The following is a 17,292-nucleotide window of genomic DNA, read 5'->3' as shown; positions in this document are numbered from 1 at the left end:
GTATCAAATGTCTTTTGAATCTATACATTGGCAGTTCCTTTTCAGTATTATGACAGTTACTGCCAAATCTCACTTTATGTTTTGTTTTCTTGCCACAAGCACAGCCTATGACAGTTTCCATTCTAGTCTGTACTGTGTGTGAGAAACTTGGAACAGGAAGTCTCCAAGTGTATTAATACAACATACGTAGATAATGTACCTCAGTAGTATCTGAATGGTTATGGGTGGTCTACATTATATGCATCTGTATGATTGGAAACAACAGGAAATGACATGAGGCAATGACAAGGCATTTATTCCTCTCTCTTGAAAGAACAGGTGATGGTTTTTAACCTGTTGTCGACGGTCTGATTTTGCTATAACCAGAGACTCCAACCCAAAGTACCTTCTGATCTGGAGATTCTCCCGCCTGAAACCCCTAGCAAACGGGAGACTCAAAGTTGATGTGTGCGAAGCGCGAAATTCCCAGGGTTCTAGATGCTCTCTGGTGCTATATAAGGCTTATTTTTTTCAACATACGATAGAAACATGTAAGAAATCCTTTCCAATGGGAGACAAAGAGCCAGGACGGGAGAAATTAAATTTCAAACGGGAGAACGGGAGATTTTGCAAAAATGGGTTTTCGGCGGGAGATCTCCCGTCCAAAATGGGAGAGTTGGAGTCTCTGTATAACACGCATTTCCAATAGATACTTGCCTAAGTATACTCAGGACTCGTCCTCAATGGGTTACAAATACAAGGTCGATGACATCCTTCAGCAAAATATCATACATGCACTTTTTAGCTTTAGACAGGTATCAACTATGAATTTGAGACTAATAGTGCAAGAGATAAATGCATGATATGACGTAATGAAATTAGTCAGTGTCTGAAACACTGAAAACAGCACTTGGGTTTCCTGAATTAAACGTACGATGGTAAAATGGTATTCATAATCATATGTATACAAAACTGTATATATGACATACTGGTAATAGAATCTGTGTTCCTTGGCTGAAGCTAGTAGCTTTCCATGACATCAATACAAACAGCCTTTTGGTATAAATTTGCTCAGTTTTTAATAACAGGGGTATAAGAATATTAGCATTTAGATCAACTAACACCTTGGGTCTGATAGGATAGTATACAAATAATGCACACTACACAGGGCATTAGTAAGAATTATCCACCCAATCGAAACATACAGTGCAAAGCCGTAAAACTATGGTCCACACTCCTATTCACACAAGTTCAGTGTTTATCTTTCTATTACACAGCTCATCACAGGGCAGTTCCCACAGTACTTGAGTTTTAAAGCACCAGCCATGACAAGATTTGTACCTGTTGTCAATATCTATAAAACTCAGAGCCGCGAATGAAGCAGCACCAATGTTATAACCCACTTAGGCGAAAATAACAAGTTGTTTATTGCCCAGATGCACTGGACCAAGAAAATTGTTGTCTATTTTTTAACAACCTAGACACATGTATTTGGACATCATAAATGGGTCATACTGGGTGTCCCATTGTATGAGCAGACAATGAAGTATAGAAACATAATCCCTTCAAAGACATCTCCCCTGAAGAGGTAAAAACTCTATTCTTTCACATTTAACTTCAAGGCTTGTTCAGTTTTCAATAATCTGTTTATCACATCTTTTCAGAGCTACCAAAGGAATACCTACCAGTAACTCATACCCCTCAAGAGACATTCCTACACTTGTGGGAAAATAACAGTCTTTGGAGATATGGATAATATCATATGTTTGGTATTTTTCAAGAGTTATGAAGGTATGTCATCTTCTTTAATGATGTGATAATTATCCACTGTCAACATGAATGAAGAGTCAAGTTTACAGGACATTACTGACTTTTAGGTGAGGTCAGATAGTAACCACAGAGCTGACAGCTTTTTTACCTGATTTTACTACACATTCTGCATTGACATGAATTTTTGAACAGTCTGACTTTGAATCTATATTTTTATCAACAGAAAATAGAAATTTACATGATTATTTCTCAGTGGGCAGTATAAAAATGATGTTAAGATGTATACTGTACATATGTATCAAGTTTTTGTCACATCATGTTGACACACTGCACACTGCCTAGGTTCCTACGAGAAGGGGAAAATTACTTAATCACCCTATCAACAGCAAGACAAGGCCAATTTGCAATTATGCTATCCCCACAGACAATTTATCAGCTTTAAACGGTTGACAGCATTCTATTTTCCGCAAGTCCTTGCTGCTTTCCCAGACGACACTTCCCCTGACGTCAGCATTCTGCTAGCAATACATGATATAAACATGCACCCTTTAACAGTTCTTTGTCATACAGGAAATAGACAATTTGACAAACAATGCTCGTCTCTTACATCTGCGCCACCTATTTTCCATGGCTATTGAGTCTGTGCCATGAACTGCCATGTAACTGATCTGCCTGCAGAGAAATGTGTTTGGCTATCACCTTCAAAGCCAGGAATTTCCCAGTGGCTAGTTTCCATCACTTTCTCAATTCATTGTATACCATTCCATTTAATAAATTCTCATTAAATGTCAACTTTATTGAGAATAGAATGATAATTTCTGACTAATTAGAATCTATATCAGCCCCCTGCTCTCCCCTTACATTATTATTTTTCTTTCCTATCTTTAAATGTGTAGTTAAACTTTGCTGCTACAGCTTACCTTCATCAATGTCACCTCTTGCGGCTGCCTCCAAGAGTTCAACATTCTTGGCGAATGTGACGCCTCGTCGGTTCTGCATCTCCTTCATCTGGTTGGTGTTCTTGCGCTGCCGCTTGGTGAACTCCTTGTCAGATTGATGGTACCGCTTTAGCTGCTGGGCCCGCCGCTTGCGTGCGTGCTTGAGCCTCTCCTGGACACTCATCTTCTCCAGGGTGGCCATTTCCATGACCAGCTCGTCGTGCGAGGCCATGGTGAAAGGGATATGGACCATTGGCAGGGGGCTTCTCGTGTGTCAGTAGGTTGTGCTGGCTTGACTCCACGGTCCAGCACAGCAGGGTGGAGTGAGTAAGTCCGACAAGGAGGATTGCCAAGAAAGACACTCACTGGCTGGTGGTGTTGTGGCAAGCCTCACCTGTACTGCAGAGACGCGATAGGATTTCGTGCATTACAACAATCACACGCAGACGCTTAATCCTTCCCGTATGTCACCCAGGCTTCTAAACGGCGGCGCATATGTACACTCTGTGTTCCACTCCAAAGACAAATCCGAGCTGCTGCTGCGAGCAAGCGCAAGTCATGGAGAGACGTATTTCTTTCCACACCAGGATGTCAGTGTAATGTATAGAGGCATGAGTTGTCTATTCACTTGCAAACTTAACAACAGGCTGGGACGCACAGTGGCAACCTCCCCAGCACTTCTCAAACTCCACCACCGAGTTTCCTCCCGCAATATCCTCAGGAAGTGCCACTCACGGTATGGTCCTTTGACCTCAACATGGTACAGCCCACACGCAGGGGTGCCTATCTTCACTGTGGGAAGAAGAAAAAATGAGGCGCAGAATGTCAGGTAACAACCTGCTACAGATTCTTTAGAGTAGATCTCGATGGAAGTTTCAGCACACAAAGACGTTACCCATACACGCAGCCAAAAGTGCTATGGAAAGACTGTAGCTCCAGATTCACCTCAGCCGCGCAGGAGTGGAAGCAACAAGCGTGAGAAGAGCAGGAGTTTGTTGGCTCTCTAACCGACGGTGAGCGTCATCGAAAGTGCGTGCTTGACTGAGTCCCGTTCGCTATGAAGTCACACTCACAACTGGGACCTGTACAGGAAACAGAGCATTAGAATACACAAACTGAGGTGGCTGATACGACCATAACGGCATACTGATGATGATATACATCGCTGGGCCTATTCATTCAATTGCCTTGGACTTTGTTCAGCTGAAAATGAATGGTGTGAACCCTTTCCTTTCTACTCTCCTGGGTAAATTCTCCTTGCAGTGTTTCTGACAACAATTCACCAACAATTTTTTTGTTCAAAGTGAGAACAGAGTTTACACTATAATAATATATACTTGTGATATATGTGCACTTATCATATAGGTCTATATGATAATGTTCACCTACAGCATAGTGTGCACATACATCACAAGTATGCGCATATAATAGATACTGATTACATAATAGCAAATCAAGATCACTGTAGAACAATGACCTGTATAAAAATTTGTTGCTTCATTAGATGCTGGCTATTGAAATAGAAGGACTTCTCACAGTAGAAATCAGCTCTCACTTGACCACAAAAGAAAAAAAAGAAGAAGGAAAGACTCTGTTGGCAAATATACAGACACAGTGGGCAAAGGGAGATTATGATATTCCGACAACATAAACCCTCCCCGTTCTTGTGACTTGTGCTCATGACACAACCCTAATGAATTTGTGCTTACAAATCATTTAGGTCTTTTTACATGGGAATAAACAATGGCACCCTGGCGCAAGCTGGGCTGCACAATGGGGGTGAGTCAGCTAGCGCGATTTAGCCCGTCACCTAACGACGACACACACCGGGCAGAGAAAAACAGGATGAGCAGATTCAAGAGTCTAACGCGAGGAAATTCGTTTGCATGCAGTGATAACATGCAGGAGAAATAAAAGAGAGAAACACAGACAGAGGAAGTACCAGTGACTAACATAACTACACCAAAAATACTCCAGATCCCTACAAATAGAAATCAGGATTTGTTAAAAAGTCGCTGTAGAACTTATTAATGATTTGTTGAATGAAAGCAAGTGTAGCACATTCTGCAATTACGAGGTACCGAATATGATGACAATCATAGGCCCATAAACCCAGGGCTAAATGTGGCTCTTTACTGCAACAACAAAATGCAGTGTCTCAACTACAGTGTAAGCCACATGCATTTGACCGACCTTATTACAGGACTCAGACTTATTAAACAACATGCCAATCAGCATAAAATCACATTTTTAGCACTCAAAGTAGATAGTAACTTTTATTTCATTGAAAAACAAATATTCATCACATCACAATAACATAAATTTTGCCAATTAATTCAATTTGGAAGGAGAACAATACCAAAGGTTAATGTGAAACAAAGCCCTAATGTTTTCTAACTAATTGTGACAACAAATATTTCTGGGGGGAACACTGTGACCAATCACAACAAAAATTCGACACAGTTGTTGAATGTTGAGTTCAGAATTGACATACATAATTTTCACTAGGTTCTACACATTCCAAAGATATTGTGCCACAGAATTCCAGAAGCCCATTTTTCCTTTCCCTGAGAATAAAGGTGACTCATATCAGCAAAGACAATCAGATGAATAATTAAAGAATCTACTCTAATCTGCAGAATGGGAAATCAAATGTCATGTAAAGTTTGTTGAAAAAACATGTACTCAGCTTTCCAAGAATATAATATGTAACATATCCTCATTAGTGGATTTCCAATTTCACAGCCTTGCCAACCAATCCCACCCCACCCTAACAAAAAATTAATAAAATAAACATCAAGCATTAGGTACACATGAATGATTGGAAATGATCTATTACTACCTCCTACTAAACTTAAAGTGAAAATTTGAGAGGATAATTGTCACTTCATTCAAACAAGGTTTTTTTTTTTTTTTTTTTTTTTTGGTTTTTTTTAACAGACTAAAATGGCAAACAACCAATCAGAAAGCAATAAATTATGAGCCGAGTCCCACAGTTGCTTTGTGTATGTGTGTGTACCAGAGGTAATTGGCTAATTGCAGGAGGGGGGAACCCCTTCCCGCAGAGATCTGGAGATGAAATAGAGGAGGATATTACTGATGACACTGCCAAAGCCACTCTCTGGAAATGGGGACTTACACAAATCTATCCCTAAATGGAGCATTTTTAGACTCAGAGTCAATTGCCCCTATCCTTTCTGGCTCATGAATTTGGCTTGAAGTATTTCACATCACTGAAGCCTAACAATCCCAACACTTTCTGAAGTCATTCATAAAAGAACTGTCCAAATTACACTCGATCTGATCTCAGCCTCGGCTTTGAATATGTCTTTTTCTCCTGGTTATCATGCTTTTGTGTTGACGTGATGAAACCTAAAATAAAACTGTGATGATGATGTATAAACAAATAAAGAAAGAAGAATATATGCTCTGGAACTCAGTCCAAAACATTCATAATATGTAACCTATTTTGAAAAGCAGGACATTAAAATTGCATGCCTTCTGAGAAATCTGTCAACTCCTTCATCAATTTAACTGGAGATATATTTATACTCTGCCTCAATAAATCATGCATTGCCCATCCATCTTTGTAGTTGATATTATACACAAGAGGCAATATTTCCTACACACATTCTCACGGTAACTTTGTATTCAACTTTCCATTCTTCAAACAGAAAATAAAACCAACATTAAAGCTATCATTACATATAGCTTTGTGCTTCTAGATTGCTTGATATAAATATCTATCCATCTATGAAAACATAATTCTGCTAAAACGACTTACACTTTGTTAACTTAATCTTAACACTTACTAATCCTAGTTTACGTGTGAACTATATATTGTATAAATACTTTTGGTATACTGCTGTTATTTGAATTCATATTCCAGCAGTCCTATCAATTTCAATCTAACCATTAGCTGTGGAGGAATATGGGATTACTGCTGAAAATTTTAATTTCTCTTCAAAGAAACATTTAGTTTATCTCAAACTTCCATCAGCTCAAAATTTTATTAGTTTTCTTTATTTTTCCATTCATATTCAGGCTGTTTTCAATCTGAGATATACAATAAAAAGTATAACAATAAACAGCCTCACAATACAGAATTCTCGTCCCTTTCTGAATATATGACCAGAACCTGTATTATTTAATGAAAGCCCTGTGGGAGTATTTACCAAAGGCTTGCTTCCATGGAAGCAAGTGGGCGTAATTACACCAAATTTTAGAGCAGACACATGCAATTACAGTATACCCATGAAAAAAAAAAATGGTAATAAAGCTACCAAAGCAGGTCATATACACAGACTGACCAATACAGCCTGTACTTCATTTCACAAGGAAAACCAGTCAGAGCACTGGGCACCGTTTTTGTATCAAAACTCTTTCAAGGTGTAATGCTTCAATTCTATCTCTGACACATACATTGTACAATGTAAGTTACCCACTCATACCACAATCCTACACACTCTGTACTCTCATGCTCAGTAATTGATGACATGGTTGCCCTACTGTGATTTTTTTTTTTTTATGCTGATCATCCATTACGTGGAATAATTTTCCAACTCGAATTTGATTAACATTTCAGCTGATGAATAATATTTCAAATGGTATCCTGTACACTTCTATAGAAGAAAACTGCTACACAAAATATAGTTTGTTGTTGGGAGAAGAAAACTGCTCCACAAAAGCTTGTTTGTGTAGCAGTGGTATTAAAAATGCACAGCAAATTGTGATGCAATACCAGGAAAACTATTCCTGCATTATGGATAGATGGATGTACATGTATACTAATGGAATACAGATCTGTACATATATCCTTGCTCAAGATGACAACCTGTTACAGACTGCACCCTGAACATTGCGAGGTGATTATGTATTTTGTAGCATGTATGTTGTAGCAAATAACGCAACGTGAAAATAAATGCTGAAAGCTACATCTTTGCAAATTGTTTTAAATGGGGAGAACATACAGAAACACAGGCACACACACGTGTACAAACAAATAACTTTTATAATTTACTACCTCTATTGCATGTCTGATGTTCCAGCGCACAGTGTTTGTTTCACAGACAAAAAGTGAAATCACTAACGACTAGCTGAGGAGCCATTTGTCACACACTTTCTGTATTTTATCGAGTACAGCAAAGAGATCTGACAATGTTTCTCCTTTTTGACACACTGCTATCACACTAAAAACAAAAACAACAACAACAAATGAATCCTGCTCTGTAAGTAATGTGCAATAAACTCTTTTGTGCCACAATGTCCTTTCAAAGCATGAGACATGCCAACTTGGTGTGGTTTCCAAGTTAAGTAGAAAAGAGCATGAGGAAGTGATTCACCATAACCCTGCACACAATAGCCTGGAGTGGAAAAAAAAAAACCAGACTCTCCACATTTCTTTAAGCTTTTTATAGTTTAGCAATGATAGACTGGTGAATGTTGGCAGCACTGCCCTTGTTTCAAGTTTTACTCTCAACAATGCCTGCCGCCTACTTTCGACAATAACTGCATGATACTGATACTTATTCTGTTGAGTTAGACTGCTATTGAATAATGACTATGTGCAGTTTTACTTACAATGTGCATAATACATGAATTCTAAACTATGAAGTACAGATTGGCATTGAAGGAGGCCGATTTGTAATGCCACACTGTGTGCGCATCTACTGATTTACTTTGCGACACAAAAGGATTCATTCCACGGATTGTTATATGTCAATCTTTTCTATCCACCCTTCTACTCTAATTCTGTCTACAATTATCAGTCTGTGTAGTTAAACAATGCTTGAATTTTATATTTATTGCAAAGATGTTGGTAAGTCAAGTGGACTGGGCAATACATCTTCTGGTCCATTTTTAGTTCATGGTTAGAAACCTTCCAATGCACTTGCACTTTCGTAAAGATGGGAGGCATATTTAACAACCCACAATGCTCCCTTCTTTTGAGTGTGTGTAAATGCACTGTCTAGGTGTCTGAAATCAAGTTGAATGTGATTATCAGGGGCGGATCCCGGAATTCCATAAAGGGGGGGAGGGGGGGGGGGGGGCGCACAAACAATATTTTTGGTGCTACTTTTGGGTTTCATCTCATTTTTTTTTCTTTTTATTTCTTTTGTTTTAACCAAAAGTAAAGGGGAGGCGCACCCGGTGTGCCCCCTCTGGATCCGCCACTGATTATGGTTGGATTAGGCGTACACATCCTGTAGGTGCAACAGAAACTGACCGCATCATGGCTAAAATGCTCACTAGAAGTGGTATGAGTACTGTACACTGTAGGCATTCCCAAATAAACAGGTAATAACGATTGAAAAGCGCTTTGAAAATAATCATGCTGTGACAAATACAGCATGAAAACATTTGTGGTTAATGTTAAACTTATTGTAATCCCGTACAATTTGTCAGGCAAGTCTACACTGTTAATTCAGCTGGTATAGCGGTAAATCACAAATAATAATAATAACAATAATAATAATAATTTTGATAATTTGATAATAATACATGATAAAAATGGTATTTGAGATGGTTTTAAAAATTCCTCATCTTGTAGAGTCAATGAAATGGCCAAAAAAAAAAAAATACAGAATTGCATGAAAAAACATCAACAACAACACCATCCAACTCTAAGATGTAGTTTTAAACAAGCCCCTTGGGTCCACTGGGTAATGGGAAAAATCTCAAGGAATGATAATTCAACAAAAAGAATAGTTTTCTTTCTTTCTTTATATCCTGTTGTTATCATTACAGTTTCATCATCATCATCGTCGTCCCTTGTTTTTTTTTAAACAATGCTCGTCAGGAATTCTGGTCTCAGTCAAAATGTTTGAAATATAATTAATGGATATCCCATCCCTCCCCCCTCAAAAAAAGAGGTAATAATGATAATAAATAAATTAGTAAATAAATAAATAAACAAATAAATAAATAAATAAATAAATAAATAAATAAATAAATAAATAAATACATGAAAATAAAAAGAAGAAAATAACAATGCCTCAAGAACCCTCCCATTCATTACCAAAGTATCAACTTTGATGGTCATCACTCTACACCTGTTTAGGACAGTCTAATTTTGCTATAACACGCATTTCCCATAGACACCTGCCCAAGTATTCTCGGGACTCGTCTTCAATGCGTTAAAAGGAATACACATACTCAATTACATGTTACAACAAAATACATGTTTTTCTACATGAACTTGTGCATAAACAAGCTACATGTAGGGGAATCTCATCCTTCCATTATACTGCAGTGTATGCCCTTGACCAATGACTAACATTGTTTCACAGCATGAACAAAATCATGATCCCTGTACATGTAATAAGCTTGCTCCCTCCCCTCTATAACGCTGCACTATGCCCAAGCTCTCGACCACCATAAGGACAAAAGGAGTGAATGAATCCCCTTACTTCTTCCTTTGTTCCCTCCCAGGCACTGGAATTGAGTTCCCTGGTCATCTGCAATCAAGGTCCATCTCTCAGCAAGACCAAGGCTCTTTTAACACCACATTAGTCTCTTTAACAATGCCAGACCTGATCCTTTAGCCAGCAATTAATCTTGGCTTTGTGTGATGTCACCCTTTAAAGCTCTTCTGGGGATTTGCAGTCAGAGCTAGTGTAGGAATAGCCATCTCACATACTGCCTTGGAATATTCCTTTCAGATTAATTACCATGGTAGCAACTCCATCACAGCTTCTACCACTTGTTTGAGAATACCCAGACATAATCAAAGTGTACATAACATTAGATACTTTTTTTTTATTCCTCTTGCAGACATGAGCAATATATGTAAAATTCAGACATGATGATACTAATGCTAAGGCTAGGGCTCTGAAAGAATATTTGGCCTAACTAGGTTCAAAATGCTTCAAGTACAAATCATGACAGAAATTCTGTCCTTGTCAAGTATCTTGCTCAACCTGATATCCTCAAAGAGGAAGCTAGAGCAGATATCTTTTTTTTACTAGATAATTTAACTTACTTTCATCCTCTCATTCTTTGTATACAGTATGGCTACAAAATCATACTCTTGATGTCAAATAGGAGTACATATCATGACGATCAAAATAACAGTGTGAGCCATGAACCAAAAACAAACACAGACTATTACATCTAATGACTCAAATAATAAGATAAATTACAACTTTATGACTTTATGGCCAACTTTTGGCTTCCAAACTTGATATTGATAACACATCAATCTGATAAGGGTTGGGTTCACTACAATGTCTTGCTTGCAGATTGCAATTTACCCATGGTCAACAGAACACATGATCTACATGATTCACATGTAACATAGATCAGCAGTACATTGCAACTGTGAGCTTCTGACATACAAATAGTCACAAGTACCTCCACTTGAATAACTAAAAGGCCTCTGGTGTACAAACTTGTATGTATGCAGTTACCATGCATGCAGTAAAGCAATTGTTTACAGTTTGCCATAAAAAAAAACAATGCCTGAGGCAAGAGTTCCATATCCCCTCCCCCCCCCCCCTCTTAAAATTGGGAAAAAAAAGAAAGAATGGGATGAGCTTAAATATCACTAACATCAGAACATATAATCAGGAATGAAGGGGGTTCACATGGGATTCCTTCCCTGTTTTTCGAATTTACATTTCAAAGATCCTGCTAAATAATTTCTTAGTCCCCATGACACACTTTCTGTTGTAATTTGGTCGTGCTTATCTTTTTTTTTTTAAGGGTATGCACTGCCTTAACTAGTAGTAGTACCATGTAGACAGGTCTATGTCTTTCTTTTCAATACAGATTTTTTTTTTTTCTAAAAAAAAAAAAGGTCTATCACCAACCAACCACTAACCAAACATTCAAACTTCAAAGGGCAGTGGTTGTTCCACCTGAGTCTTGGATCTATACGTTTGAGATGCAGGACCTTTCTGGGCAAAAAAGCTTTGAGTGAGAGAGGAAACAGACCACTTCAGCGGGTTATGCACCCGACTTTTTGTATCAGTTGTATCAATATGATGAAGTGATATCACATAAACATTCACACTTTTCGTACAGGGTGCAAACGACTGTCAACATGTTACGCTTTTTTTATATCACACACTTCCCATCAAAATAACCTGCATGGGACAGAACTGTCTGTGTAAGAAATTTACAATTGTAGGGCTACATTTCATGCAGTGATTTTGGTGGTTACATTTACAATACAGACATAGTGGTTCTGAATACATAATTTTCCCGGTGGCTGGGTATGCTTCTTGTTATGTTCTATAAGAATTCACTAAAGTTAAGGTCAGTCAAGTGACAAGGGATTCAGTGTAACGTAAGCTGCCCATAATTTGACCACAACACCGTCCAAAATTTTACCACCTGCTACATGTAGAAACCTAGGCTATGACGTGCTTGTGCGCACGGTCAAACCTTGGCACAGGAGGTCGAACCTTGGTGCTGGTGCCATATACTAGAGTAGATGGTCTACGTACGCAATATTTCACTAAGCTTGTATTGTAATGCGTGAGTCAAAAGATGTAGGCCCCTTCTTGAATCTACATGATATTGCGAACTGTCTCGAGTAGAATTAGCACTTGGTTCTAGATCTACTCCAACTACGGCCTAACGTTAGATAGAATATTTATGATAGAAATAAGGATCACAATGCTAAATTTATGACTAAGTGATGCAGAAGGATAATGAATCTGAATCCTGTTTAGGTTGCAGTGACTTAACAATTAGACACTAAATTTATAAACTATACACAGCGAATATACGAGAAAAAAAATAAAACAAAGAAATGCATATAGAAACTCTATTCAACGCGTCTAGGAATGAACACTACCGCTCGCGCTCCGACATGATTGGTAAAATGGTTCGTGATGAAACCCACACTATCTAACCTACCACCACCAATACTTCTAGTACCACTTCGATACGGAGGCGGTGGTTGCAACGACGCCAGGCTCTCTGGGGGTGCTCGGGTAAACAATCTGCCAATCCCCGTGCAGCACAGTTATTCTAACTTGCGGAGTTGAAGCCCCAGCCGAGTATCTTGAATACCTTGGTCTCGCGTTTTTAACTCAGCTGAGACCTAGATCTATCTCGTAACACCGGCATAAATGATCAAAATAATATATCCTCCTCAGACACAAGACTTACACATTTCCTTCCAAGAAGCTCGAAGAACCGCCTGACAGCGTACCGCACGGCGAGTTCATTTACCACCCGTACCCGCGATCCTCAATTTTGTCCACCCGCCGTACCACCAACACCTTTTTGCTACGTTTCTGATCCGCGTTTTGGTATTGGGATTTGATGCAGGTCAAACGTAGTGAGTGTGCTGGCGCTATCTTTCAGTGTGGTCTGCAGTGTAGATGGGGCATGGATAGTTTTGATCGCTGCGGATCTCAGGCAAAGACTCACACACACACACACAATACTTGAACACGATACACTAATAGTAAACACACGCCCAAAAATAGGACACCTGACACAGAATTTAAACGGTTTCTCGTTTCAGTTAGATGACAAGCTTGCAAATTCAAAGATGAACTGTTGCAAATTAACTTCACTTCAAACAATTAAAGCTACACATCCAATTCATCTTCTGCTGTTATTATAAAATTCATATGAAATTTACTTGAGTCTGTGTAGACAGATAGACTACTAGTATCAAGATGCAGTTTTCTCGTAGATGGCGCTATACCAGTGAGTGCAGAGCGATGTTTTGACACATTAGTGGAACCCATTTCTAGGACTGCTTGATTGTCCTTTTTACTCTTTCAGCTTCGCAAAACTGCTTTAGAAATCATTCTTAATGAAAAATTGTCAGCATGGCCGGCGGAACGGGGGGGGGGCACTTTTTGTGCACCATACTTGTTTGCAAAGGAATACATATGGTGTCATCACTTTGCCCCCCCCCCCCCCGATTTTTTTTTTTTTTACCCGGAAGTACGTAAGTGGCACTAAAGAGAAATAGATAGAGATCTTAAAGTGTGATCGCGGTAAGGTTATGTTTTTCCGCCGAATACCCTTTTTTTTCTTTGCTTGTCAGCTGAAGAAACCCGGAAGTGGAAGGGGAGAGATGAGCTGATGACCTTTTTTTTTTGCTTGTCAGCCCAAGTAACCTGGAAGTGGAAGGAAGGGGAAAGATGAGCTGAGGACATTTTTTTTTTTTTTTTTGCTTGTTAGCTCATCAAACCCGGAAGTGCCCCCCCCCCCCCTTTTGAAAATGCTCCGCCGGCCCTGGTAGGTATAATCAATCAATGAATCATTAAAACGGAATACCATGCATTGAAGCTATGAGTGGGTTGGGGAGGATGGCCTGAGGGCCTAAGTCATTTAGTTGGCTCTTTCCAGACCCGGGCTGCCCAACCTGGTGCCCCCTTACCACTCCAATGTACAATTTTCTGATTTCGAAAAATGTATTTGTGATTGAAAGCTGAATAAATAATAATAATGATAATGATAAAAAGTAAACAAGTGAAGAGTTTGTTCACAAAAACCAATAAGTCCATTTTTGAAGATTTTTAAGTATGGTCTCTGTCATAAAGTACAAAATAATACCTTTTAAATGATATATTGGTTACTACATATAAAGGTACATTTTTGAAGTAATGGTCAAAAGGAGCAAAAAAATTTTTGTTATTCTCTGTATTTTTCTTGACCTTTAATCGCAAATATCTCCATTTGGCAAATAAGGACTTATCGGTTTTTGTGAACAGACTCTTCAAGTGGTCGCGATGATAATGTGTCAATTTAAATACCAAATATCACTCAATGAGGAAACAGTCACGTCTACCTCCAGTGCAAGTCTTCAAACAGAGACTTCAAATGTGAAACACCTCTCCTGCCCTGCACATACACAACCATACTTCAATGTTGGTGGGGGTGCAGTTAATTCTGAGTATACCAATTCAATTTCAATTCAATTCAATTCAATTCAATTCAATTCAATTCAATTCAATTCAATTCAATTCAATTCACTTTATTGATAATCATAAAAATGGAAATATATACAGAGTAAAATGTGTCGGGGAGTTCGCAAAGAAAGCCAAAGGCTTGAGACAAGTGATCCCCTTTACGAGAGTTGGATACATAAGAATATACATGCAAATGCAGATTCAGAGTTACATTCAGATTACTTAATGACAGTTACAGATAACATAGACAAATAGATGAAATAAAAGACATATGCTACTACATTACACAAATAAAACAAACAGACAGAACAAGACTAACAAAGATGGACTGATACAATTCAATAGGTATTTAAAAGATATTGCTTATATCTAGACTTAAAAGCACTTTGAGTGGATACATTCTTAAAAATTGAATCCAACAGAACAGAAACTGAAACACTCTCACAATCAATTTGAAATGAAATATAAGAATGTATTTTCATGCATGGATGGGTGTAAACACACAAATATACAGTAGTCAATGAATAGGCCTATGTTTTGTGAGGTATAGCTCTATAGAGTAAGCAATATGATTTCATTTTTGGTTTTGTTCATTGGTCTAGGGGTGAACAGTAAGCTTTACTCTATCAAAAGCCAAACGGAGCAAGCTCGCCAACACTGCGTTCAAACTTCGCAAGGAAAAAAAACCTGTCAACGAAGATAGCCGTCGTCGGCACCGACGTAGTCTTGTTTTGCAAGGAGAAAGGTACGAGGAAATGGGAAACATACAGAGATTAACTCTCCTGATCACTGTGCAATGCTACCTTATATAACATAAACCTGTTTGTTCATTAATTTTGGTTGTTTTGTGATATCATTTTTTTTCTCTCTCTCTGCTGGCATCTAATAGGCACTTTATGAGAGAAATTTCTTGTTTGAATGATGTGTTTTTATTCGGATAAATCCTCCCGAATTTCTTATATAAAACTCATTACGATAAATCTTTCCTTTTTTCTTCATATGAGAACACGCTTTACGCATTATAGAACAAGCGAATCTAATGCATTTCTCTGGCATGTTGTTTGGTGCCATGTTAATGAACCTGGTGGTGGTGGGATTCCATTCCAGCCCAACTCTAGTCCTGTAGTTCTTTTTACGTCATTATTTCAGTCACACCAGATGTGCGTTTACCGTTCCATAATTCTGTAGCCTTTCGCCTCATCATAATGTTCCATTTATTCATAGCCATTGCATACACATCACAGAGTCTGTTTCTATGTAAACCGAGAATTCAGTTCACCAAAAGTCAAATGCCACATTTTTCTCATGCTTTCTTGTATGTATCACGTCTTGTCGAGATCATTGTACTTCAGATTTGGTATTCCCTAGTCTCCCGTGCGACGCATCATGCATCTTGTTATGTATTATGCATTGAAACACATGTATCCATGAATCTTCCGCTCTCAAGAAATCAGGTGCTTTTCGTTCACATATTTGTTGTCGTCCTGTTATTCATGAATTGGATGGAGGTGGGACTCCTTTTCACTTTCCCCCAAGTTCAATTTCATTGCTTTCCATCGGTCATACCAGATAGATGGTTCCTTAATTCTCTTGCCCTCGCCTTCTCTATGATGTCACTTATTTACAGCTTTCTTAGTCCTTATACTGAGCCTATTTCTGCTGAAATCAAGCAAACAGTTCATTGAAAGTTTGTTGTATTTTTGTCATACCTCCTCTGATGGTACGTGTATTGTCGATTGCACGATACGATATATGGCTTTATTGCAGTCAAGTCAACCGTGCGACAGATTGTGTGGCTTTACATGTTCACATTGTTACGAATTGGTTGACCAAACTGAAATGTCCTATGTTGTTGTATTCTTTAGAAACTCTGGGGGTGATTCCAACTAATGTTATATCATCTTGTCATCTTTCTCAGGTATGTCTGTTACAAAATGTTAGCGAATGTATGGAATGGAATCGAAGATATCGAAACTCTCAATGCTGATATGCCTGATCTTGATTTTATTCATGATAACCATGATATTTTTCCTCACCAGAAACCAAGAACATCTAGTTATATATTACCGCAACATGTAGCAAAGCTGAAGTCTTTTAAAACGGAGTATTATACTTTTTCAGTTTTGCACCATAACATTAGGAGTTTGATTAAAAACATTGATCAATTAAACTTTTTTCTTGATACTTTGAATGTAAAACTCTCAGTATTGGGGTTGTGTGAAACCTGGATGACCGAAAACCTCACTTCTCTAGTACAATTAGACGGTTATACACTGGTCACAAATAATAGAGTTTGTGAAAGGGGTGGAGGTGTGGCATTTTATGTGAAGAATGATTTAAAATTTGAAATGGTAACCCAGTTGAATTATATGTCGGATTCAATTGAAAGTATTTTTATTGATATAAGTATGCCAGACGGTAAGAATGTGTTAATAGGAGAAATTTATAAGCCACCGAACTGTAATCATTCTGATTTTATGTCAATCCTTGAATTTATTTTAGATTCGCCCTATCTCCGCAACAAACACAGTTATATAATGGGCGACTTTAATTTAGACTTACTCGATTATGAAAAGCCACAAACACGTGATTTTCTAAATACCATGTATCATCCTTTTTCACTCCTTGTATTACCAAGATAACAAGATTATGTGGAGCTTCCGCAACACTGATTGATAATGTATTCTCAAACAATCACACTTATGGTGATCAATGTATTGTTG

At 38.2% G+C, this 17,292-nt stretch overlaps 1 protein-coding gene across 3 annotated transcripts in view; it reads right to left on the bottom strand.

Moving 5' to 3' along the window:
• The window catches only part of LOC139742285 (protein phosphatase 1 regulatory subunit 16A-like), a 108,244-nt gene extending 105,061 nt beyond the window's left edge, over positions 1–3,183 (bottom strand). For all 3 annotated transcript variants that reach the window (XM_071652863.1, XM_071652864.1, XM_071652865.1), the window contains exon 1: positions 2,670–3,183. In XM_071652863.1, coding sequence (XP_071508964.1) covers positions 2,670–2,940 — 271 coding nt within the window. In that variant the 5' untranslated portion in view covers positions 2,941–3,183. The remainder of the gene's footprint in view (positions 1–2,669) is intronic.
• Positions 3,184–17,292: the final 14,109 nt, after the last annotated feature.

Source organism: Diadema antillarum, unplaced genomic scaffold, assembly GCF_040938485.1.
Source record: "Diadema antillarum isolate AM-2024a unplaced genomic scaffold, OU_Dant_1.0 seq00000994_RagTag, whole genome shotgun sequence".
Classification (NCBI taxonomy): Eukaryota; Metazoa; Echinodermata; class Echinoidea; order Diadematoida; family Diadematidae; genus Diadema; species Diadema antillarum.
This window is presented reverse-complemented; position numbering and strand designations above follow the sequence as displayed.